The sequence below is a fragment of the Engystomops pustulosus genome, chromosome 5 (assembly GCF_040894005.1).
Source record: "Engystomops pustulosus chromosome 5, aEngPut4.maternal, whole genome shotgun sequence".
Taxonomy (NCBI): Eukaryota; Metazoa; Chordata; class Amphibia; order Anura; family Leptodactylidae; genus Engystomops; species Engystomops pustulosus.
The window spans coordinates 202,912,239-202,938,386 of record NC_092415.1 but is presented as its reverse complement, the minus strand read 5'-3'; the positions used below and the strand labels follow the sequence as shown (position 1 = coordinate 202,938,386).

At 46.4% G+C, this 26,148-nt stretch overlaps 1 protein-coding gene across 2 annotated transcripts in view; it reads left to right on the top strand.

Moving 5' to 3' along the window:
- Positions 1-25,463, top strand: part of VWDE (von Willebrand factor D and EGF domains) — an 89,419-nt gene extending 63,956 nt beyond the window's left edge. For both annotated transcript variants that reach the window (XM_072154379.1, XM_072154380.1), the window contains 11 exons: positions 1,667-2,221; positions 15,059-15,154; positions 15,234-15,329; positions 15,798-15,893; positions 17,770-17,865; positions 18,045-18,140; positions 20,845-20,940; positions 22,331-22,426; positions 23,643-23,738; positions 23,819-23,922; positions 25,040-25,463. In XM_072154379.1, coding sequence (XP_072010480.1) covers positions 1,667-2,221; positions 15,059-15,154; positions 15,234-15,329; positions 15,798-15,893; positions 17,770-17,865; positions 18,045-18,140; positions 20,845-20,940; positions 22,331-22,426; positions 23,643-23,738; positions 23,819-23,922; positions 25,040-25,048 — 1,436 coding nt within the window. In that variant the 3' untranslated portion in view covers positions 25,049-25,463. The remainder of the gene's footprint in view (positions 1-1,666; positions 2,222-15,058; positions 15,155-15,233; positions 15,330-15,797; positions 15,894-17,769; positions 17,866-18,044; positions 18,141-20,844; positions 20,941-22,330; positions 22,427-23,642; positions 23,739-23,818; positions 23,923-25,039) is intronic.
- Positions 25,464-26,148: the final 685 nt, after the last annotated feature.

Sequence of the window (26,148 nt, the reverse complement as noted above, 5' to 3'; positions counted from 1 at the left end):
CGCCCCCCGATTTCCGCTGTGTGCATGCCGATGCGCCACAATCCGCGTGCTCCAAAAACCCGGGGCAATTCAGGAAAAATCGGCGCAAATCAGAAATATTCGGGTAACACGTCGGGAAAACGCGAATCGGGCCCTTAGTAAATGACCCCCATTGGGTGTAAGGGGAAGCACCGGGTCCCGGGGCTGCAGACCATACACTATATTTGGGCTCTGGTATAGATGCTTTATTGGGGTCCCGGAGCTTGTAGTTACATCTCCCTTCCTTCTCTTCTTCCAAATCTTATTGCACTCGATTCACTTCTTTCCTTTATTGTCTCTTGTTTTCTAATCTTTCCATTTCCTATTACACTTCCCCCTCTTCTTTTTCTCAGTCTTCATCTTCTATGTATTTCCTCTCCCTTTTTTGCTTTTCTTCATTTTCTTGCCTATTGTTGTTGTTGTTCTTCTTCTTTTTCCTTTTCTTTCATCTTGTATTCTTCTTCTTTTCCTCTTTGTATATCCTCCTGTGACTTCCTCCTGGGCTCCTTCTTTTCTCGTTCTCTCTTTCTGTTCTTTGCCTTCCTTGTCTTTATTATTTTGCTTTCCATCTTCCTCAATTTCTTCTTTCATCTTCCTTATTATTATTTAATGTCAATATTTACTTCTTTTCCTCTTCCTCTTCCCCTCTGACCTCTTCTTCCTCAGAACTTGTGGGGCCCAAGCCTTAAACCCAAGGACATGTCCTCCAGTCCCCAAGAAGCTGATTCTAGTACCAGAAGGAGGAACTGACTCCACACCTGTAGGGGCCATAATATTCCTACTGCCCAGGAGCCATGGTGGTCTTATCCAGCCCCGGACCTCTCTACTTTTCTCTTTTTACCCTTCTACCTTTCTTTCCCTTTCCCTTTCTCTTGATCTTTTTCTTGCTCATTTGGCCTTATTTTCCATTCTCCTTGTATATTCAGTCTCTTCTTTATGATGTTTTTCCTACCTCTTCTCCCTCCTTATATACATTGTGATTCCAGTATAACATATACTTATTATTTCCCCTTATACTGAGTGATTTCTTCTCTTCTGTTTCTTTCTTCTGTTTCCTCTCTGACTTTCTTATTCCCTTCTTACTCACATCAGGACTGATATAAAACCAAGGTTACTGATATCGATTATTTTTGAGCCTTAGACCACCAGGCATTTACAAGTTAACTCCTTCACTGCCCTAGACCAGTAGCCATGGATGAATCTAAACTCTCTGCTGCCTGAGGCGAACGATAGAACAGCGCCCCCTCTGCCCCTTGCAGTAGTAATATATCAGGTTATTTTTTTAGTTAGTGCAGTGTCACACCCATGCTGACATCGGCTGTGAGAAACACTATTTTTTGGGTGTCAGGTCCTGCTTTATAGCAGGTGACTGTGCCCCCAATGCTGCCCCCATCTTGCTGAAGCTCAACTCGCCTTATAGAGGGTTCACCCCTGCCACTAGCATTGCAAAAACTGGGGCAGATTTATCAAAGGCTTCTGAAAGTAAATGGACCATCTTATACTGCACAAGATTCATCACAGTGTCTGATGCCTTGTACCATCTGTTAGTTGGTTTCGTTTATAGCGAGAAAATCTGAGCACCACCAGCTTCAATGATCAAAAAAGTTTCCAAAATAGAATTATAACTGTATATCTTGTGACAATACAGGTTCTCCTAATGCTCCGAGCCCCACAGAAAGCAGCAAAAGACCAAAAACCTCCCTGGTGCCAACAACCCGGAGCCTTCCATCCGTTATGACCATCAATGATCCCAAGAGGACAACATTCTCCAAGATACTGAATGGTCGGAGAACGACGTCTCACCTCCTGCGCAATGGTTGGGTCACCAGTCATACATCACGCTCCGGCTATAGAGGATCTGCTACCAATGAGTATCCTATGGGCAGAGCCGTAACCTCCATCTCCCAGCAGAGGACAATCGCCCAAGAGAAGGTCTCCAAGGACCAGGCAAGTCAGAAGAATGAAATCAATGAAATACTGAACAATGGTGAGCAGGAGCATCAAGTAGAAGATCTCACCACCGCGGGGAATCGGTCAGAAGGTCGAGGAGTCAAGAAAACGTTATCCACTGCGGCTCCGGAGAAGGTCACCTGTGCCGACTCTCCATGTTTCCGTGATGTTAGTTGTGAACCAAGAGAGGATGGAGGCTTCAAATGTGGAAGGTGTCCCTACGGATACTACGGAGATGGACTGACGTGTAAAGGTACAAGATAGTAGACTCTAAAACTACAAAAGTTACACCCCCAAGATTTAAAGGGGTTGGTCCAAGTTCTAAAGGGTTGCTCCAACATTCACAAACATCCCTCAGGTGATCGCTTTCTGGAGGGCTTCCTCTGATGATGTCACTACATCGTGCACCTGATGACCTCAGCAGTCACAAGCCATTCATAGATGTGACTGCTGAGGTCATGAATGACGGAGCTTCTAAATTTGCATAAATTTGGTACAGAATTGGTAGCAAGAAACTTTGTAATATTCCTTATCAGAGCTTCATTCACTCTGAAATCTCCACCAAATCCATCTTGGATTCCCAAGGCGGACTGAATTCACAGGTGTCAAATAACATATGGTATATGGAAAGGAAAGGGGTTGGAGTGACAGAGGATAGAGGCTGCTACAGTTACCAGTAAGCTTCTATCTTACCCCAAGTGCTTTATTCACATCAGTACTTTTGTAGAATGTCCTGTGTGACCCTGCTGATGCTTCTGAGTGAGAAAGGATAGACACAGGCACAGACAGAGACTGCTGTAGATAATAATAAGTTTCTATCTCACCCTAAGGGCTTTATTCACATTAGTACAGCTCAGTACTTATATAATGTCATATATGATTGTGCAGATTCTTCTGAGTGATACAGAGACACAGGTAAAGACAGAGGTTACTGGAGATAATAGAACATTTCTATCCCACCCCAAGTGCTTTGTTCTCAGTACAAGTCATTACTTCTTTATAACGTATTATATGATTTTGATATGTAGTTAATTTTCTTTGTGATGAAATGGAGACACAGGCAGATGCTGCTGGAGATAGTAATAAGTTTCTTTCTTACCCTAAGTGATTTATTTGCATCATTTAAGGCCAGTACTTCTCTATAATGTTGTATATGATTTTGAGGCTTCTGATTTAGGGCGCGTCCACATGTGGCATTAATGCATCAAAACAGCTAAGAAGAGATTTGCCTGATTACATTGCTGTCAACACTGGGGCACATTTACCTACCTGTCCGGAGGAGTTCACAGAAAGTGCACTGTCCGTGTATAATGCACCATTCACTTACATAGTGCGTCCGATATCCTCCATGTGTTGCTTCCCCGCTCAGGTCCCCGGAGTTCAGCTTCTTCTTCCTGGTGCATGTAAGTGCATTGTCCGTGTATAATGTGCTGTGAGTCACTAAGATTGTGCATCCGATATCCTGCATGTGTTGCTTCCCCGCTCAGGTCCCCGGAGTTCACCTTCTTCTTCCTGGTGCATGTAAGTACATTGTCCGTGTATAATGTGCTGTGCGGGGAGTCACTAAGATCCTGCGCCCGATATCCTGCATGTGTAGCTTCCCCGCTCAGGTCCCTGGAGTTCACCTTCTTCTTCCTGGTGCATGTAAGTGCATTGTCCGTGTATAATGCGCTGTGTGGGGAGTCAATAAGATCGTGCGCCCGATATCCTGCATGTGTCACTTCCCTGCTCAGGTCCCCGGAGTTCACCTTCTTCTTCCTGGTGCATGTAAGTGCATTGTCCGTGTATAATGCGCTGTGCGGGGAGTCACTAAGATCATGCGTCCGATATCCTCCATGTGTTGCTTCCCCGCTCAGGTCCCCGGAGTTCAGCTTCTTCTTCCTGGTGCATGTAAGTGCATTGTCCGTGTATAATGTGCTGTGAGTCACTAAGATTGTGCATCCGATATCCTGCATGTGTCGCTTCCCCGCTCAGGTCCCCGGAGTTTACCTTCTTCTTCCTGGTGCATGTAAGTACATTGTCTGTGTATAATGTGCTGTGCGGGGAGTCAATAAGATCGTGCGCCCGATATCCTGCATGTGTCACTTCCCTGCTCAGGTCCCCGGAGTTCACCTTCTTCTTCCTGGTGCATGTAAGTGCATTGTCCGTGTATAATGCGCTGTGCAGGGAGTCACTAAGATCGTGCGCCCGATATCCTGCATGTGTCGCTTCCCCGCTCAGGTCCCCGGAGTTCACCTTCTTCCTGGTGCATGTAAGTGTATTGTCCGTGTATAATGTAAGTGCATTGTCCGTGTATAATGCGCTGTGTGGGAAGTCACTAAGATCCTGCGCCCGATATCCTGCACGTGTCGCTTCTCCGCTCAGGTCCCTGGAGTTCACCTTCTTCTTCCTGGTGCATGTACACTCACCGGCCACTTTATTAGGTACACCTGTCCAACTGCTCGTTAACACTTAATTTCTAATTAGCCAATCACATGGCGGCAACTCAGTGCATTTAGGCATGTAGACATGGTCAAGACAATCTCCTGCAGTTCTCCCGAGCATCAGTATGGGGAAGAAAGGTGATTTGTGGCCTTTGAACGTGGCATGGTTGTTGGTGCCAGAAGGGCTGGTCTGAGTATTTCAGAAACTGCTGATCTCCTGGGATTTTCACACACAACCATCTCTAGGGTTTACAGAGAATGGTCCGAAAAAGAAAAAACATCCAGTGAGCGGCAGTTCTGTGGGCGGAAATGCCTTGTTGATGCCAGAGGTCAGAGGAGATAGAAAGGCAACAGTGACTCAAATCGCCACCCGTTACAACCAAGGTAGGCAGAAGAGCATCTCTGAACGCACAGTACGTCCAACTTTGAGGCAGATGGGCTACAGCAGCAGAAGACCACACCGGGTGCCACTCCTTTCAGCTAAGAACAGGAAACTGAGGCTACAATTTGCACAAGCTCATCGAAATTGGACAGTAGAAGATTGGAAAAACGTTGCCTGGTCTGATGAGTCTCCATTTCTGCTGCGACATTCGGATGGTAGGGTCAGAATTTGGTACAACAACATGAAAGCATGGATCCATCCTGCCTTGTATCAGCGGTTCAGGCTGGTGGTGGTGGTGTCATGGATCCATCCTGCCTTGTATCAGCGGCTCAGGCTGGTGGTGGTGGTGTCATGGTGTCTTTGGGCCCCTTGGTACAACGCCACAGCCTACCTGAGTATTGTTGCTGACTATGTCCATCCCTTTATGAGCACAATGTACCCTGTAACATCTGATGGCTACTTTCAGCAGGATAATGCGCCATGTCATAAAGCTGGAATCATCTCAGACTGGTTTCTTGAACATGACAATGAGGTCACTGGACACAAATGGCTCCACAGTCACCAGATCTCAATCCAATAGAGCATCTTTGGGATGTGGTGGAACGGGAGATTCGCATCATGGATGTGCAGCCGACAAATCTGCGGCAACTGTGTGATGCCATCATGTCAATATGGACCAAAATCTCTGAGGAGCTTCCAGCACCTTGTTGTATCTGTGCCACCAAGAATTGAGGCAGTTCTGAAGGCAAAAGTGGGTCCAACCCGTTACTAGTATGGTGTACCTAATAAAGTGGCCGGTGAGTGTAAGTGCATTGTCCGTGTATAATGTGCTGTGCGGGAGTCACTAAGATCGTGCGCCCGATATCCTGCATGTGTCGCTTCCCCGCTCAGGTCCCCGGAGTTCACCTTCTTCCTCCTGCTGCATATAAGTGCATTGTCCAGGTATAATGTGCTGTGCGGGGAGTCACTAAGATCGTGCGCCCGATATCCTGCATGTGTCGCTTCCCCGCTCAGGTCCGCCGGAGTTCACCTTCTTCTTCCTGGTGCATGTAAGTGCATTGTCCGTGTATAATGCGCTGTGCGGGGAGTCGCTAAGATCGTGCGCCCGATATCCTGCATGTGTCGCTTCCCCGCTCAGGTCCCCGGAGTTCACCTTCTTCTTCCTGGTGCATGTGAGTGCATTGTCCATGTATAATGCGCTGTGCGGGGAGTCACTAAGATCGTGCGTCCGATATCCCGCATGTGTCGCTTCCCCGCTCAGGTCCCCGGAGTTCACCTTCTTCTTCCTGGTGCATGTGAGTGCATTGTCCATGTATAATGCGCTGTGCGGGGAGTCACTAAGATCGTGCGTCCGATATCCCGCATGTGTCGCTTCCCCGCTCAGGTCCCCGGAGTTCACCTTCTTCTTCCTGGTGCATGTAAGTGCATTGTCTTGTGACACAATTTGAAAATTAAATCCTGCGCTCAGTCCGAATCAGTGGCATCGTCCAACGCCCCCCCCCCTGATTTCTGTTGCATGAAAGCAGCACAGCTGCGCCAAAATCAGATCGCGTACGACACAATCCCCTGTTAATTACCTATCACAGCGCAAATCCCGAAAACGCCAGAAAATCTGACGAAAGTGCGGCAGCGAAAGCTCCATTGTGTTTACTAAATGCATGCATTCTCGCATGTGTTTGTCAACACATGTATTGACATTGCGTTAATACATGCGTTTTGTAATCGCAATGTTGAAAGCAATGTAATCAAGCAAACCTCCTTAGGGTGCAGTCACACGTTCAGTTTTTCAGATGCAGTTTTTGATGCCCGAACCTGGAATGGAGTAAAAGTAGGAGGAGCAGCGCCTTGCAATTATTTGTCTGCATCTGCAAAACTGAATGTGTCACTGCACCCTTAACGCCATGTGTGAACGCACCCTGGGAGAGTAATGGTTATAACTTTCATTTTCAAAATGTTTAACCCGAGGGCTAGGGGTAGAGGACGAGGGCGGGGACGTGGGCGTCCAACTCCTGCAGGGGTCAGAGGCCGTGGTCCTGGGCGGGGTGAGACACCACCTGCTTATGAGGGAGCAGGGGAACGCCGCAGAGCTACACTCCCTAGGTCTGAAGTTACTGGGACTCGTGGTAGAGCACTGTTGAGGCCAGAACAGTGCGAAGAGGTGATGTCGTGGATTGCCGACAATGCTTCGAGCAATTTGTCCACCAGTCAGTCTTCCACGCAGTCCACCCATGTCACCGAAATCGGCACTCCTCCAGCTCCTGCACCTCAGCCTCCTCCCCCCCAGTCTGCCCCCTCCCAGGAAAATTTGGCATTTGAACCGGCATACTCTGAGGAACTGTTTTCTGGACCCTTCCCACAGTCACAAACCACTTGTCCGGTTGCTGCTGAGCAATTTTCCGATGCCCAGGTTTTCCACCAGTCGCAGTCTGTGGGTGATGATGACCTTCTTGACGTACTGGAAGAAGTGTGTAAAGAGGTGTCCGACGATGAGGAGACACGGTTGTCAGACAGTGGGGAAGTTGTTGTCAGGGCAGGAAGTCCGAGGGGGGAGCAGACTGAGGGATCGGAGGATGATGAGGTGACAGACCCAAGCTGGGTTGAGAGGCTGGGTGAACACAGTGCTTCTGAGACGGAGGAGAGTCCTCGACCAGAACAGGTTGGAAGAGGCAGTGGTGGGGCCAGACGGAGAGGCAGGGCCAGAGCTGGTGCATCAGCGCCAAATGTGTCACGTAGTGAAGCTCCCGTGGCGAGGGCTCCTGCGGCGAGGGCTAGATTTTCAGAAGTCTGTAGGTTCTTTAAGGAAACACCGGATGACCGACGGACTGTGGTGTGCCACATTTGCCAAACCAGGATCAGTAGTTCCACCACTACTAGCTTAACTACCACCAGTATGCGCAGGCATATGAATGCTAAACACCCCACTCAGTGGCACCAAGCCCGTTCACCTCCGGCCGTGCACACCACTGCTCCTTCCCCTGTGTCAGCTGATAGTCAGCCCCCTGCCCAGGACCCTGGCACAAAAACCCCATCGTCGCCTCCACGATCCTCCACAGCATCCACCAGCGTTCAGCTCTCCATACCCCAGACGCTGGAGCGGAAATGTAAATATAGTGCAACCCACCCGCACGCCCAAGCCCTTAATGTGCACATCTCCAGATTGCTTAGCCTGGAGATGCTGCCCTATAGGCTAGTAGAGACCGAGGCCTTTCGCAACCTCATGGCGGCGGCCGCCCCTCGGTATTCGGTCCCCAGCCGCCACTACTTTTCCCGATGTGCCGTCCCAGCCCTGCACCAGCACGTGTCAGACAACATCATCCGTGCCCTGACCAACGCCGTTTCTGACAAGGTCCACCTGACCACGGACACGTGGACGAGTGCTGCCGGGCAGGGCCACTATATATCGCTGACGGCACATTGGGTTAACTTGGTGGAGGCTGGGACCGAGTCTGACCCTGCGGCTGGTCATATACTGCCGACGCCGAGGATTGCGGGGCCTACCTCGGTCCAGGTGTTTCAGGCCTACTATGCCTCCTCCTCCTCCCACCCCTCCTCCACCTCCTCCTCCGAACTACCATCCGTGGGCACGGCGCCATCAGTCGCTAGCTCTAGGCACAGCAGCAGTGCCGTCGCTAAGCGACAGCAGGCGGTGCTCAAACTGCTGAGCCTAGGCGATAAAAGGCACACCGCCCAAGAACTATTACAGGGCATCACGGCGCAGACTGATCTGTGGCTGGCACCGCTGAACCTGAAGCCAGGCATGGTTGTGTGTGACAACGGCCGTAACCTGGTGGCGGCTCTGCAACTCGGCAGACTGACACATGTGCCATGCCTGGCCCATGTGTTAAATCTGATAGTTCAGCGTTTCCTCAAGACATACCCCGATCTGTCTGATTTGCTCACGAAGGTGCGCCGCATCTGTGCGCATTTCAGGAAGTCCAGCCCAGATGCTGCCACTCTCAGGGCAGCGCAGCGCCGCCTCCAACTGCCCGCTCACCGACTGTTGTGCGACGTGCCCACGAGGTGGAATTCAACACTGACCATGTTATCCAGAGTTTACCAGCAGCGCCGAGCCATTGTAGACTGCCAGATGTCAACTTCCACCAGAACTGGTAGTCAGGTCAGTCAGCTTCCTCAAGTCTACAATGAGGAGTGGACGTGGATGTCTGATATCTGTCAGGTGCTGAGTAACTTTGAGGAGTCAACACAGATGGTCAGTGGCGATGCCGCCATCATCAGCCTCACCATCCTGCTGCTTGGCCTGTTGAAAAACTCTCTGGTCAGCATGAAGTCGGAAGCTTTGCGCTCGTCACAAGAGACGGGGGAAGAATATTCCCTTGTTGATAGCCAAAGCACCCTTAGGTCTGTTTCTCAGCGCATATCGGAGGAGGTGGAGGAGGATGAGGAGGAAGAGGAGGAGAATGTTGGCGAGACACAAGAGGGGACCATTGTTCAGTCCTTCACTGTTCAGCGTGTATGGGCAGAAGAAGAGGAGTTGGAGGAGTTGGAGGAGGAGGAAATGGACAGTCAGGCCAGTGAGGGGAGTGAATTCTTACGCGTTGGTACTCTGGCGCATATGGCAGATTTCATGCTAGGCTGCCTATCCCGTGACCCTCGCGTTCAAAGAATTTATTCCAGCACCGATTACTGGATATTCACTCTCCTGGACCCACGGTACAAGCAAAATCTTTCCACTCTCATCCCTGGAGAGGAAAGGAGTGTGAGAATGCATGAATACCAGCAGGCCCTGGTGCACAAGCTGAAACAGTATTTCCCTTCTGACAGCGCTAGCGGCAGAGTGCGTAGTTCTGCGGGACAAGTAACGAGGGAGAGTAGGCGAGCAGGCAGCTTGTCCAGCACTGGCAAGGGTACGCTTTACAAGGCTTTTGCCAGTTTTATGTCACCCCAGCAAGACACTGTCACCTGTCCCCAGTCTCGGCAGAGTAGGGCTGATCTTTAAAGAAAGATGGTGAGGGAGTACGTAGCTGACCATACCATCGTCCTAAATGATCACACAGCTCCCTACAACTACTGGGTTTCAAAGCTGGACATGTGGCACGAACTGGCGCTGTACACCTTGGAGGTTCTTGCCTGCCCTGCCGCTAGCGTCTTGTCTGAGCGGGTTTTCAGTGCAGCTGGTGGCATCATCACCGATAAGCGTACACGCCTGTCGACTGACAGCGCTGACAGGCTGACGCTTATCAAGATGAATAAAGCATGGATTTCTCATAATTTCCAATCTCCAGCAGGTGAAGGAAGCTCAACCTGAATAATTTATCCACTCCTCCTCATTTTCCTCCTTCTCCTCCTCTTTGTACACTAAAGCAGAGGAAACTGGCTATTTTTTGACAGGGCCCACTGGCTCTAGCTATAGTACTTTAAGCATTTAATTTTTCTGGAGGGCCACCTACCCGGTCCTCTGTTTTAAACAATTTTTGGGACTGCCACATACAGGCACTCAATCTATTCCATTTTTCTGGAGGGCCACCTACCTGCTCCTCTTGTTTGAAAACTTTTTTGGACTGCCACATACAGGCACTATCCAAATTAAATTGTCTCCATAGCAGCCTCCACACGTTGTCTCCATTGCTACCTCCAAAAGTCGTCCATATAGCTGCCTCCATACATCGTCCCCTTATCAAACGAGGTTTGTCAGGCAGAATTTTGGGTTGTTTTCATGGCTTCCACATCAAAGTTGTTAACTTTGTCGCCACCCTGCTGTGTTATCCACAAAATACACTGGCAAACTTTTACCATTTACGGATATTATTTCAGCGCTTCTTGCGCATCTGTTTACATTCCCCTCACCCGCCATATCCTAAACTTATAAGAACGCTACTACACTTGATCTTATCCGAAAGGTTCTTAGAAGTGCTGTTTGGGGAGTAGCCTAGAGACAGGGGCTTGGATTGGCGAAAGCTCGCCTGGCAGCGGAGCGCCAGCTCCATGCCAAGATACAACTAACATAGTTTTAACTGCAGCACCTTTAATCTACTACTAGTTCACTGCCTCCATAATAATAATAATAATAATCTTTATTTATATAGCGCCATCATATTCCGTAGCGCTTTACAAATCATAGGAAACAAATACAAATGTAATATAACAGAGCACAACATTTGTATGGAACAACAGGAGTGAGGTCCCTGCTCGCCAGAGCTTATGGTTTATGAAGATGATGGGGTAACATGAGGTAAAAGAATATTTAATGGTCAAGCCATTCTTCTTAGGGAATAGAACAAAATATAATAAATGGAATTGCTGTCGCTTGAACCACTCAGCCGTCATCTTATATACCAGGTCCAGGGTGAATGGGACTGCAGAGAAGTCTGGTGCCTGTTGGTTGCTGGATAACAGATGGGAGGACGACACAGGACGGGTTAGTAGAAGAGTTAAAACTTCATGCAGTTAATGAGTGTTATAGGCTTGCCTAAAGAAATGGGTTTTAAGAGCACGTTTGAAACTTTGGAGGTTAGGTATTAGTCTGATAGTCCGGGGCAGAGCATTCCATAGAATTGGTGCAGCTCTAGAGAAGTCTTGGAGACGCGAGTGGGAGGTCCGCACTAGGGTAGAGGTTAATCTAAGATCACTGGCGGATCTAAGAGCACGGGTTGGGCGATAGACTGAGATAAGAGAGGAGAGGTAGGGGGGTGCAGCATTATACAGAGCTTTATGGATGAGGGTTATTATTATTTTAAACTGTATTCGAAAGGAGACTGGCAGCCAGTGCAGCGACTGGCATGAACTGTAAGCATACATGGTCCCCTTATCAAACGAGCTGTGTCAGGCAGAATTTTGGGTTGTTTTCATGGCTTCCACATCAAAGTTGTTAACTTTGTCGCCACCCTGCTGTGTTATCCACAAAATACACTGGCAAACTTTTACCATTTACGGATATTATTTCAGCGCTTCTTGCGCATCTGTTTACATTCCCCTCACCCGCCATATCCTAAACTTATAAGAACGCTACTACACTTGATCTTATCCGAAAGGTTCTTAGAAGTGCTGTTTGGGGAGTAGCCTAGAGACAGGGGCTTGGATTGGCGAAAGCTCGCCTGGCAGCGGAGCGCCAGCTCCATGCCAAGATACAACTAACATAGTTTTAACTGCAGCACCTTTAATCTACTACTAGTTCACTGCCTCCATAATAATAATAATAATAATCTTTATTTATATAGCGCCATCATATTCCGTAGCGTTTTACAAATCATAGGAAACAAATACAAATGTAATATAACAGAGCACAACATTTGTATGGAACAACAGGAGTGAGGTCCCTGCTCGCCAGAGCTTATGGTTTATGAAGATGATGGGGTAACATGAGGTAAAAGAATATTTAATGGTCAAGCCATTCTTCTTAGGGAATAGAACAAAATATAATAAATGGAATTGCTGTCGCTTGAACCACTCAGCCGTCATCTTATATACCAGGTCCAGGGTGAATGGGACTGCAGAGAAGTCTGGTGCCTGTTGGTTGCTGGATAACAGATGGGAGGACGACACAGGACGGGTTAGTAGAAGAGTTAAAACTTCATGCAGTTAATGAGTGTTATAGGCTTGCCTAAAGAAATGGGTTTTAAGAGCACGTTTGAAACTTTGGAGGTTAGGTATTAGTCTGATAGTCCGGGGCAGAGCATTCCATAGAATTGGTGCAGCTCTAGAGAAGTCTTGGAGACGCGAGTGGGAGGTCCGCACTAGGGTAGAGGTTAATCTAAGATCACTGGCGGATCTAAGAGCACGGGTTGGGCGATAGACTGAGATAAGAGAGGAGAGGTAGGGGGGTGCAGCATTATACAGAGCTTTATGGATGAGGGTTATTATTATTTTAAACTGTATTCGAAAGGAGACTGGCAGCCAGTGCAGCGACTGGCATGAACTGTAAGCATACATGGTCCCCTTATCAAACGAGCTGTGTCAGGCAGAATTTTGGGTTGTTTTCATGGCTTCCACATCAAAGTTGTTAACTTTGTCGCCACCCTGCTGTGTTATCCACAAAATACACTGGCAAACTTTTACCATTTACGGATATTATTTCAGCGCTTCTTGCGCATCTGTTTACATTCCCCTCACCCGCCATATCCTAAACTTATAAGAACGCTACTACACTTGATCTTATCCGAAAGGTTCTTAGAAGTGCTGTTTGGGGAGTAGCCTAGAGACAGGGGCTTGGATTGGCGAAAGCTCGCCTGGCAGCGGAGCGCCAGCTCCATCCCAAGATACAACTAACATAGTTTTAACTGCAGCACCTTTAATCTACTACTAGTTCACTGCCTCCATAATAATAATAATAATAATCTTTATTTATATAGCGCCATCATATTCCGTAGCGCTTTACAAATCATAGGAAACAAATACAAATGTAATATAACAGAGCACAACATTTGTATGGAACAACAGGAGTGAGGTCCCTGCTCGCCAGAGCTTACGGTTTATGAAGATGATGGGGTAACACGAGGTAAAAGAATATTTAATGGTCAAGCCATTCTTCTTAGGGAATAGAACAAAATATAATAAATGGAATTGCTGTCGCTTGAACCACTCAGCCGTCATCTTATATACCAGGTCCAGGGTGAATGGGACTGCAGAGAAGTCTGGTGCCTGTTGGTTGCTGGATAACAGATGGGAGGACGACACAGGACGGGTTAGTAGAAGAGTTAAAACTTCATGCAGTTAATGAGTGTTATAGGCTTGCCTAAAGAAATGGGTTTTAAGAGCACGTTTGAAACTTTGGAGGTTAGGTATTAGTCTGATAGTCCGGGGCAGAGCATTCCATAGAATTGGTGCAGCTCTAGAGAAGTCTTGGAGACGCGAGTGGGAGGTCCGCACTAGGGTAGAGGTTAATCTAAGATCACTGGCGGATCTAAGAGCACGGGTTGGGCGATAGACTGAGATGAGAGAGGAGAGGTAGGGGGGTGCAGCATTATACAGAGCTTTATGGATGAGGGTTATTATTATTTTAAACTGTATTCGAAAGGAGACTGGCAGCCAGTGCAGCGACTGGCATGAACTGTAAGCATACATGGTCCCCTTATCAAACGAGCTGTGTCAGGCAGAATTTTGGGTTGTTTTCATGGCTTCCACAACAAACTTGTTAACTTTGTCGCCACCCTGCTGTGTAATCCACAAAATATACTGGCAAACTTTTATCATTCACCAATATTATTTCAGCGCTTCTTGCGCATCTGTTTACATTCCCCTCACCCGCCATATCCTAAACTTATAAGAACGCTACTACACTTGATCTTATACAAAAGGTTCTTAGAAGTGCTGTTTGGGGAGTAGCCTAGAGACAGGGGCTTGGATTGGCGAAAGCTCACCTGGCAGCGGAGCGCCAGCTCCATGCCAAGATCCAACTAACATAGTTTTAACTGCAGCACCTTTAATCTACTACTAGTTCACTGCCTCCATACATCGTCCCCTTATCAAACGAGCTGTGTCAGGCAGAATTTTGGGTTGTTTTCATGGCTTCCATGTTAACTTTGTCGCCACCCTGCTGTGTAATCCACAAAATATACTGGCAAACTTTTATCATGTACCGATATTATTTGAGCGCTTCTTGCTCACCTCCTTTGGTTCCTCTCTGCTACCCATTGGTTTGAAGCCTGAGTCCATTTAGGGTATGTCGCCATGACACTCTCTAGCCTGCTGCCGCTGCCTCTGCATGCCGTCCCCTATAGTGTCAGGGTCAATTATTGCATGTTTTAGATGCTATCTAGCCTCATTCGGTCACTCTGTCATGGCCATGCTGTTGCCCATAATTTTGGCATAATGGTGCGATTATGCAGCCTCAGAGGCATCCATGCATGCTGCCCCTGCTGTTTCCTGTCCATTTCCGTGGTGTTTCCATCCTTTTCTGAGGTTCCCAGGTGTTTGGCCAAGCTTCCCTGTGCAGAGCCTTGGTCCCCTTGAAAAATGCTCGAGTCTCCCATTGACTTCAATGGGGCTCGTTACTCGAAACGAGCACTCGAGCATCGGGAAAAGTTCGTCTCGAATAACGAGTACCCGAGCATTTTAGTGCTCGCTCATCTCTATTAGTAACCATTGTATTTACTGCATGACGGGGCCACCACTAGGGGGAGCTAATTAAAGACAGAGTCCAATACTATTTGCTGCCCCTAGAGGTGACTTTGTCTTGTGACACGTGGCAGTATTTCTAATAACCTGTGACCCATTAGGGATTCTCTCCGCTACTTTTCTGGATGATTCCAGTTTTCCCGTCATTGTGTAAGCGTCTGCCTCCTGTTAGTATAACCCTAATTCAGCCATTAATTATCTCCCCGCAACTCAGCAATCTGCCGCCATCCATGCGGAAGGAACATGGAATGCAGCGCTCCCAATGTTTGTAGATGTAAGCCGGGATACTCTGGATACAACTGTCAGGCGGGTAAGTGGCCGCACGCGCTCATTTGTCCCAGTAAATGTTTACAGCTGAGAACATTGAGAACATTCATGATCTCCTGCAGCTGTGTGCCGCCCGGACTGCCGGAACCGCGGGAAGTGTGCCCGACCCAACGTGTGTGAGTGCGCGCCCGGCTACGGAGGGGCCACCTGCCATGAAGGTGAGTGCAGACTCCTATGTGTCCCCCCTACTCAATGTGGTTATTATTACGCTACAATGTAACTTGATGCAAAATCGTTACTAGGGCCCCCAACTACCAGAACCCTGCACCTCCGAACCATCCCAGAACCAGGGAGTCATATTTGCCTGACTTTCAGGATGTGGTCACACCTGCTCCTTCATGGTGACTTGTCCTGGTCGTAACTTATCGCTGCCTTATTCACCACCAGATGTCTTCAAATCCATGCAGCACATCCCCCACACTGCGCCCCTAAAAATACCACAGTCATTTGTAGTACAATGTCACCTGGATAATAATAGTGCGCCCCTAAATAATGTTTCCAGCTCACACATCACACAATACTTTCTATATCATTCTGTCTTATTATTATTATTACCATTAATATTATTATTTGTATTATTGTTACTTTAGTTTTTACTGTTATTGATACTATTGTTACATGTGCAGCTTTCTGTCATCCCCCCTGTGAACACGGAGGCGTCTGCCAGGCCAGGAATGTCTGCTCCTGCCCGTTTGGTTTTGTAGGACCTCGATGTGAAACCAGTAAGTCGTATTATGTGACAGTATACGGGTGCAGCTCATACAGGTGCAGCTTATACATGTGCAGCTCATACAGGTGCAGCTTATACAGGTGCAGCTTATACATGTGCAGCTCATACAGGTTCAGCTTATACATGTGCAGCTCATACAGGTGCAGCTTATACAGATGCAGCTCATACAGGTGCAGCTCATACAGGTGCAGCTTATACATGTGCAGCTCATACAGGTGCAGCTCATACAGTTGCAGCTCATACATGTGCAGCTCATACAGGTGCAGCTCATACAGGTGCAGCTCGTACAGGTGCAGCTTATACAGGTGCAGCTCATACATGTGCAGCTTATACAGGTGCAGCTTATACGGGTTCAGCTCATACAGGTGCAGCTCATACAGGTGGAGCTTATACATGTGCAGCTTATACGGGTGCAGCTCATACAGGTGCCGCTCATACAGGTGCAGTTAATACAGGTGCAGCTTATACAGGTGCAGCTTATACAGGTGCAGCTCATATTCTGTGCTGGTTAATATATAAAGTCTATAGAGAGAGAATATTTCGATGATTTCTTCTTCTTACTTTCCAAAGAAGTTGATTTATCATAAATAATATCACTGTGACTGCCTGACAATTTATTTATTTTTGTGATTTTATTATTTTATTATTATAATATTATTATTTTAATTTTTAGCATTATTATCATCATCTTTTTCCCCATGATCCTGTAGACATCTGCATGCATTGAGCTCCCTCTAGTGGATGAAGCCACATACTACAATGTTCAATTAACAGGGCTATGTCTTTAATGGAGCCCTGCAGGGAGTGCATGGTCATTGTAGAGAGTAGCTCCTGTTAGGGTGGATGGAGCACGACCTTGTATAACATGCATATTTTTTTTTAAAGGGATTGTCCTTAGATTTGATATTATCTCCTGATCCTTAAATGGAATATCAGGTGGAGCCTGAGCCGTGCTGCTCTGTTCAGACAAGGGCCTGGACCATGTTCTTGTGAATGTTGGGGTAGGAGCAGGGTATCCTCTGTTCTAGCATTTCTTCTTAGCCCCGCCCCTTTAAGGGCTTATTGCTTCTCACCCTCCTCGATTCTCTGTCCTGTAAACAAAGAATGTACTCCTTAGGATCAGGAATGGTGTCATTTTGTGTCAACTTGGTTCAAGATGCGGTGCTGAGAAGATTCAGACCCCTCAGTCACAGACACATTGGACCTTTTGCTGTGACTGGGGGTCTGGATCTCTTCAGTACCGAGCAACTGGTCCCTGGTTCAAATCAAACAAAATTGTTGTCAAACGTTTGTTCTATGTTTGTGCAGCAGAAATTTTCGTTTGTGCCGCTATAGTTTTTAAGATATTATTAAAGTTTCCAGAGGTCATCAGAGGTCAACCAGCCCCCCCCCCCTCCACATTACCCACATCAAACAAAACTGGTGCCAATCAATTGTTTGTGCTGCTTTTGTTTTGAATATATTAACAAAATTATAAAGGTCAAAAGGGACAACTAGCCCCCCCCCCCCTCCACATTAACAGAATCAAAGAAAACTGGTGTCTAACGTTTGTGCTGTTTGTGCAGCTATAATTTTTAATATATTCATAATTTTTTTCCAGAGGACAGCGGAGTTCATTCCTTCCAAAGTACAATGCGTTTAAATATATCTTAAAAATGAAAGCACAAACAAAAATTTTTTCTACACAAACCAGCACAAATGTTTGACACCAGTTTTGTTTGATTCGGTTAATGGGGGGGGGGGGGCTGGTTAAATCTTTAAAGTTACTTTTGTTTACTTGGTCACATTCTTAAGTAGCTGCAGGGTTTTAGTGTGTGATGTCATTGTGTGATGTCATCGGTCTGATACTTTCTTACCCTCCTTGTCAGTGGTTTGCAACCGTCACTGTGAAAATGGAGGTGAATGTGTGGCCCCGGATGTGTGCAAGTGCAAGCCCGGCTGGAGTGGACCTACCTGCGGCACACGTAAGTTACACGGGCGCTAGGTCCGATCATCTGTGCTCTGATGGCCTCTACTTACACTCACTGGTCTTCATCCTGTACACAGCAGCCAATCTGAACAAGCAGAGCTGCAGTGTAAAGCAGGAGGGAGCAGCGGTCACTGTGTCCTTTATGGTAATTGTCTTTTTGTTTTTTTCTCCTAGCGCTCTGCCAACCTGTGTGTTTAAATGGTGGAACATGTCTAAAGTCCAACATCTGCCTATGTCCGAATGGATTTTATGGATCCCAATGTCAGAATGGTGAGAAACTGGTTGTAATGTGTACAAAGATGTACGGGATGCTTATGTACAACATCAGAATAGTGAGTGCAGCTCTGGAGTATAATACAGGATGTAACTCAGGATCAGTACAGGATAAGTAATGTCATGTATGTACACAGTGACTGCACCAGCAGCAGAATAGTGAGTGCAGCTCTGGGGTATAATATAGGATGTAACTCAGGATCAGTACAGGATAAGTAATGTCATGTATGTACACAGTGACTGCACCAGCAGCAGAATAGTGAGTGCAGCTCTGGAGTATAATACAGGATGTAACTCAGGATCAGTACAGGATAAGTAATGTCATGTATGTACACAGTGACTGCACCAGCAGCAGAATAGTGAGTGCAGCTCTGGGGTATAATACAGGATGTAACTCAGGATCAGTACAGGATAAGTAATGTCATGTATGTACACAGTGACTGCACCAGCAGCAGAATAGTGAGTGCAGCTCTGGGGTATAATATAGGATGTAACTCAGGATCAGTACAGGATAAGTAATGTCATGTATGTACACAGTGACTGCACCAGCAGCAGAATAGTGAGTGCAGCTCTGGAGTATAATACAGGATGTAACTCAGGATCAGTACAGGATAAGTAATGTCATGTATGTGCACAGTGACTGCACCAGCAGCAGAATAGTGAGTGTAGCTCTGGGGTATAATACAGGATGTAACTCAGGATCAGTACAGGATAAGTAATGGCATGTATGTACACAGTGACTGCACCAGCAGCAGAATAGTGAGTGCAGCTCTGGGGTATAATACAGGATGTAACTCAGGATCAGTACAGGATAAGTAATGTCATGTATGTACACAGTGACTGCACCAGCAGCAGAATAGTGAGTGCAGCTCTGGGGTATAATATAGGATGTAACTCAGGATCAGTACAGGATAAGTAATGGCATGTATGTACACAGTGACTGCACCAGCAGCAGAATAGTGAGTGTAGCTCTGGGGTATAATACAGGATGTAACTCAGGATCAGTACAGGATAAGTAATGGCATGTATGTACACAGTGACTGCACCAGCAGCAGAATAGTGAGTGTAGCTCTGGGGTATAATACAGGATGTAACTCAGGATCAGTACAGGATAAGTAATGTCATGTATGTACACAGTGACTGCACCAGCAGCAGGATAGTGAGTGCAGCTCTGGGGTATAATACAGGATGTAACTCAGGATCAGTACAGGATAAGTAATGTCATGTATGTACACAGTGACTGCACCAGCAGCAGAATAGTGAGTGCAGCTCTGGGGTATAATACAGGATGTAACTCAGGATCAGTACAGGATAAGTAATGTCATGTATGTACACAGTGACTGCACCAGCAGCAGAATAGTGAGTGCAGCTCTGGGGTATAATACACAATGTAACTCAGGATCAGTACAGGATAAGTAATGTCATGTATGTACACAGTGACTGCACCAGCAGCAGAATAGTGAGTGCAGCTCTGGGGTATAATACAGGATGTAACTCAGGATCAGTACAGGATAAGTAATGTCATGTATGTACACAGTGACTGCACCAGCAGCAGAATAGTGAGTGCAGCTCTGGGGTATAATACAGGATGTAACTCAGGATCAGTACAGGATAAGTAATGTCATGTATGTACACAGTGACTGCACCAGCAGCAGAATAGTGAGTGCAGCTCTGGAATATAATACAGGATGTAACTCAGGATCAGTACAGGATAAGTAATGTCATGTATGTACACAGTGACGGCACCAGCAGCAGAATAGTGAGTGCAGCTCTGGAGTATAATACAGGATGTAACTCAGGATCAGTACAGGATAAGTAATGTCATGTATGTGCACAGTGACTGCACCAGCAGCAGAATAGTGAGTGCAGCTCTGGGGTATAATACAGGATGTAACTCAGGATCAGTACAGGATAAGTAATGTCATGTATGTACACAGTGACTGCACCAGCAGCAGAATAGTGAGTGCAGCTCTGGGGTATAATACAGGATGTAACTCAGGATCAGTACAGGATAAGTAATGTCATGTATGTACAGTGACTGCACTAGCAGCAGGATAGTGAGTGCAGCTCTGGGGTATAATACAGGATGTAACTCAGGATCAGTACAGGATAAGTAATGTCATGTATGTACACAGTGACTGCACCAGCAGCAGGATAGTGAGTGCAGCTCTGGGGTATAATATAGGATGTAACTCAGGATCAGTACAGGATAAGTAATGTCATTATGTACACAGTGACTGCACTAGCAGCAGAATAGTGAGTGCAGCTCTGGGGTATAATACAGGATGTAACTCAGGATCAGTACAGGATAAGTAATGTCATGTATGTACACAGTGACTGCACCAGCAGCAGAATAGTGAGTGCAGCTCTGGGGTATAATACAGGATGTAACTCAGGATCAGTACAGGATAAGTAATGTCATGTATGTACACAGTGACTGCACCAGCAGCAGAATAGTGAGTGCAGCTCTGGGGTATAATACAGGATGTAACTCAGGATCAGTACAGGATAAGTAATGTCATGTATGTACACAGTGACTGCACCAGTAGCAGAATAGTGAGTGCAGCTCTGGAGTATAATACAGGAGGTAACCCAGGATCAGTACAGGATAAGTAATGTCATGTATGTACACAGCAGAATAGTGAGTGCAGCTGGGAGGATGCTTTTGATGATATATGACTGATATTTTGATATTTTTCAGCGATCTGCAGTCCTTCGTGTAAGAATGGGGGTCAGTGTATGAGGAATAATATCTGTAGCTGTCCTGAAGGTTACACTGGTAAAAGATGCCAGACAAGTAAGTGACATTAATGGGGAGTGACAGACAAGTGGGCGTCACCCAGTCCTGTGTCCAATGAGACGTTTGCAGTGTCTGACTCCTCCCAGCTGAGATCTGATACAACTGTATCAAGTCCAGGAAATCCTGATATATGGACGGATACATTCTCCCTGCACAGAGAAAGACACAAGAGAGATTTGTGCTCATAGAACATTGGGCCACATTTATCACTTTTGTGCGCCTAAATGTAGTAGTTGCGCCTAAATTCGGGCGCACTGTTTTGCCAGAATTATCACAAGCTACAACCATCTGTGATAAGTATATTTTCTGCCTCTTATTAATCACTTTACTTTAACACAGTTTAGGCGCAGTTTAGGCGCAATGTTAGATTCGGACACTTACATGTGATCCTGCTACAAGCTCCTCTCTGCTTCTCCCACAGCCCAGAATGAAGATAACACTCACAGCAGCACCCAGGTGTGTGACACCCTGCACCCAGTGACCTCCTCAGCAGGGGCTTCTCCTGGAGGGGATCCCCCAGTGCTGGTCTCCTGCTGCACCCCTGTAATTCTGCACAGTATCCCCCTCAGACACACTGGTGATACTGTGCAGAATTACATGGGGGACACTTGTATGTAGTATCTGCAACATTCTGCAAACTTGTGCAAACTTCTCTTGCTCTTGCTGTGAGCTCAGCGTTTTGCAGAATATTTAGTAAATAGAAGGTGATGAACTGTAAATAGTCTGCAGCTCCTGTATGTAATGTATCTAATGTATCTATTATATGTTCTAGTGTCTGGCTGAGCTTTGCTGCTAGAAATGAGCTCTTCTGCAAAGGGGCTCAGTGCTTTCTTCTCAGATAACGCCACCTTCGGGCTGGAGTGTTTTTGCGCCCGTTTTTGTGCCTAAATGCAAAAGTCGCACGTGATGAATATCATTAGGCGCAGCAAAACATCTGGAATTGAATGATAGATGAGGGAAAGGTGGTTATTTTAGCTGCGCGGCTAATTTGACGTTTAATCGCAAAACGGGCGCAAAAACGGTGCGCCTAAACGAAAAGGCGCAAAAACAACAGAAAAAACAAGTGATAAATGTGGCCCACTGTCTGGAAAGGACAAAATTGTAACAGACCCTCAGCTGTGAGAAGTATTACACGTTTTATGGGATTGTAAGCCTTTAAGCATAAAGCATAAAGCAGAACCCTCTATTCATTGCTGGTCCAATTTAAGTGAGCTGTAATACTTCTCCCGTCCACCATATGGCGCTGTGCTCGGGGGTGGGGGGAGGGTGCGGATCAGGAAATATCCCTTTAAATGAAAATTTACCTGAAGTTTTGATTGCACTAAGAAGCTTAATCTACAGATGTGACCAAATTGTAATATCGCAACGTTAACCATTTGCTTCCCAGGTGTCTGTGACCCGACTTGTATGAACGGAGGGAAATGCGTGGGACCTAATATTTGCTCCTGTCCATCGGGTTGGAAGGGGAAGCGATGCAGCACCCGTAAGAGACTGTTACACCCATTACACTACAGGGCAGCCCCCACTTTGTATTCATAGAACTGTTATTTCAATTGAAATGAGCTCCCCCTACTGGTGGCTGCAGACATTCAAAATGTTATATTTTAGGAACAGTGTGCAATGACCATACAGACTGCAGCCAGTGTTACTTATAATACCTAGAGATGTTTAATTATACATTTGTGTAGTGGTTAGTAGCAGCAGGACTGTGATATATAGATTTATATTCCAGGATTGTAGCTTCTCCAAGTGCACTGGAAATGTGTCCCTACACTGCTGTGCTCTGCGCTCTCTGCAGACAGTGTTAGGTGTTGTCAATGGAGAGATGTGTAATCATACATCTCTGTATGTTGTTAGTAGCAGCAGGACTGTGATATATGTATTTATATTCCAGGATTGGAGCGTCTCCCATTCCATTCTGTGTCCTCACACTGCTGTGCTCTGCTCTCTCTGCAGCCAGTGTTTGTTCTTGTATCTAGAGAGTTGTGTTGTTAGTAGCAGCAGGACAATAGGTGAATTATTGATTTATATTCCAGGGTTGTAGTTTCTCCAAGTGCACTGGAGGCATTTCCTCACACTGCTGTGCTCTGTGCATGGCGCTACTCAACATGCTATTACATCTGAGTCAGTATTGTAGCTGATGCTTGGCTTGGGGATGTGGAGCAATGTGATGCAGAGAAGTAAAGGTACAGCAGTGTGAGGACACATCCCCTTGTTGAAGTTTCAATCCTGGAGTATAAAGCCATATTTTACAGTCCTGCTGCTACTAACAACATACACAGAGGTCAGATTACACCTCTCCTCAGGGACACCACATAACACTGGCTGCAGAGAACAGGGCACAGCAGTGTGAGGACAAACAGTCAGTGCAGTTAAAGAAGCTAAGATCTACAATCCTAGAATAAAAATCCAGATTTCACAGTCCTGCTGCTACTAACATACACAAAGGGCAGATATCTCCAGGGACAATACAAAGCATTGGCTGCAGAGAGCACAGAGCACAGCAGTGCTGAACGTCTCCTTTAATGTTTATGGCTGTAAGAATGAACACCCAGGGTTACTGAATCTATGGGGCCACACTGGGCCCCCGTGGACATTGTTCCTACACCACACCCCCCGATCCCCAGACCCTGTATAACGTTCCTCAGGGTGAGACCTGTGTATTACGTTACATCTCTGTATGTTCATTGTCTCCCCAGCAATCTGTCTCCTGAGGTGCAGGAACGGGGGCGACTGTATCGGCCCAAATACCTGCCAGTGCCCGGCGGCGTGGGAGGGGGCGCAGTGCCAGACACGTGAGTGACACAGAACACGTGATACATGTGCTACAAATGTTCTGCTTCTGGGTTTAATATGTTTTTTTCTCTTCATTCAGCCATCTGTAATTCCAAGTGTTTATATGGGGGGCGCTGCACCGCCCCGGACGTGTGCTCCTGCCGGCCGGGCTACACCGGGGTCACGTGTGGTCACAGATTACAGGTAATTGTCACCTGCCGGGCTGTACGGGAAGTTCTCTCTTACATCAGAAGTGCAGGGGTCTATCCTTCATACTTTACACTGCAACTCAGCTCCATTACATCTCAGGTAATAACTGCCCTGACTACTAGAGACTACAGGGATAATACACACAGTGATGTCACAGTACAGGGATAATACACACAGTGATGTCACAGTACAGGGGATAATACACACAGTGATGTCACAGTACAGGGGATAATACACACAGCGATGTCACAGTACAGAGATAATACACACAGCGATGTCACAGTACAGGATAATACACACAGCGATGTCACAGTACAGGGATAATACACACAGTCATGTCACAGTACAGGGATAATACACAGCGATGTCACAGTACAGGGATAATCCACACAGTGATGTCACAGTACAGGGATAATACACACAGCGATGTCACAGTACAGGGATAATCCACACAGCGATGTCACAGTACAGGATAATACACACAGCGATGTCACAGTACAGGGATAATACACACAGTGATGTCACAGTACAGGGATAATACACACAGCGATGTCACAGTACAGAGATAATACACACAGCGATGTCACAGTACAGAGATAATACACACAGCGATGTCACAGTACAGGGATAATACACACAGCGATGTCACAGTACAGGGATAATACACACAGTGATGTCACAGTACAGGGATAATACACACAGTGATGTCACAGTACAGGGATAATACACACAGTGATGTCACAGTACAGGGGTAATACACACAGTGATGTCACAGTACAGGGGATAATACACACAGTGATGTCACAGTACAGGGGATAATACACACAGTGATGTCACAGTACAGGGGATAATACACACAGTGATGTCACAGTACAGGGGATAATACACACAGTGATGTCACAGTACAGGGATAATACACACAGCGATGTCACAGTACAGGGATAATACACACAGTGATGTCACAGTACAGGGATAATACACACAGTGATGTCACAGTACAGGGATAATACACACAGCGATGTCACAGTACAGGGATAATACACACAGCGATGTCACAGTACAGGGATACTATACACACAGTGATATTATTTTTCTTTTCTTTTATTTCCAGTCATTATGAGGATGATTCCACATATTTATAGATTTCTCATTGGATCAAATAAACTCCAGACGTTACTGATCCTCGGATGTGTCAGAAGAGCAGATGACAGAGAATCACTTACCTGGGGGTGAAGACACAGACAATGGAGAAGAGAACCTTATATTTCGTATCATACGGACAGTGAGAAGCTATCACTGCTGGCAGATAGAGGGCGCTATCCCTTTATTCATCATAGATCGGGCATTACCACAACGCTGATGTAGCAGAGCTGAGGGGTTACATTGTGTCTTGTGCGTATCATTACAAGCTCAGCTCTGCTACATCTGCACCATAAGGAGATGGACTCATCGCACCAGACGTGAGGCCTTATGTACGGAGAGATGTATATATTTCATGGCAAAAAAAAATATAATAAATATTCTGGGTCTTTTTATTTTTCGGACTCTTAAGTATTTTTCATTCCAGAGAACACCTGATGGGGGGCGCTACAGTGCAAGGAGAGACTCGGTAATAGGGCTTAAAGGTCTACCCCATTACATTCCAAGACCCTGTAGGAATGCCATTTCTAAAATGCCCCTTTTTTTTTTTTTTAAAAGGAAACTATAAAAAAACTCCAGTCATAAAAACAGGGTCCAGAAGAAAATGGCACAAATTAGTTTTTTTTTTTTGTCAATTTCACCACATTTGAAATTTTTTTTCCAGCTTCCCGGTACACGGCCTGGAATATTAAATACCCCAGCACTAGGAAGGACAAAAAAAAACTACAGAAAAAATTTTTAAAAAATTTGACGGTGGAGGAGCAAAATAAATAAACAAATGGAAACAGAAAAATGAAACAAGGGCAGTGGCATTAAGGGGTTAATATGACACCAGAACCATGGTTCTAGGTGCTATAGAACCGAAGATAGAGGCATCTGAATTGACACCCCTGCAGACTCTAAACTTAACTCACCTTGGGCAAAACCTGACCCATCTCTGCTCATGGTCACATGACTTTCATACCCGACCTGAGGGTGGGAGATTAAATCTGGGCAAATAAATCCACACAGATGTCACTTTTTCAACAATCTTTATTGTTACTTGTGCCATAGACACAGAAACGCAATTACCAAAACACA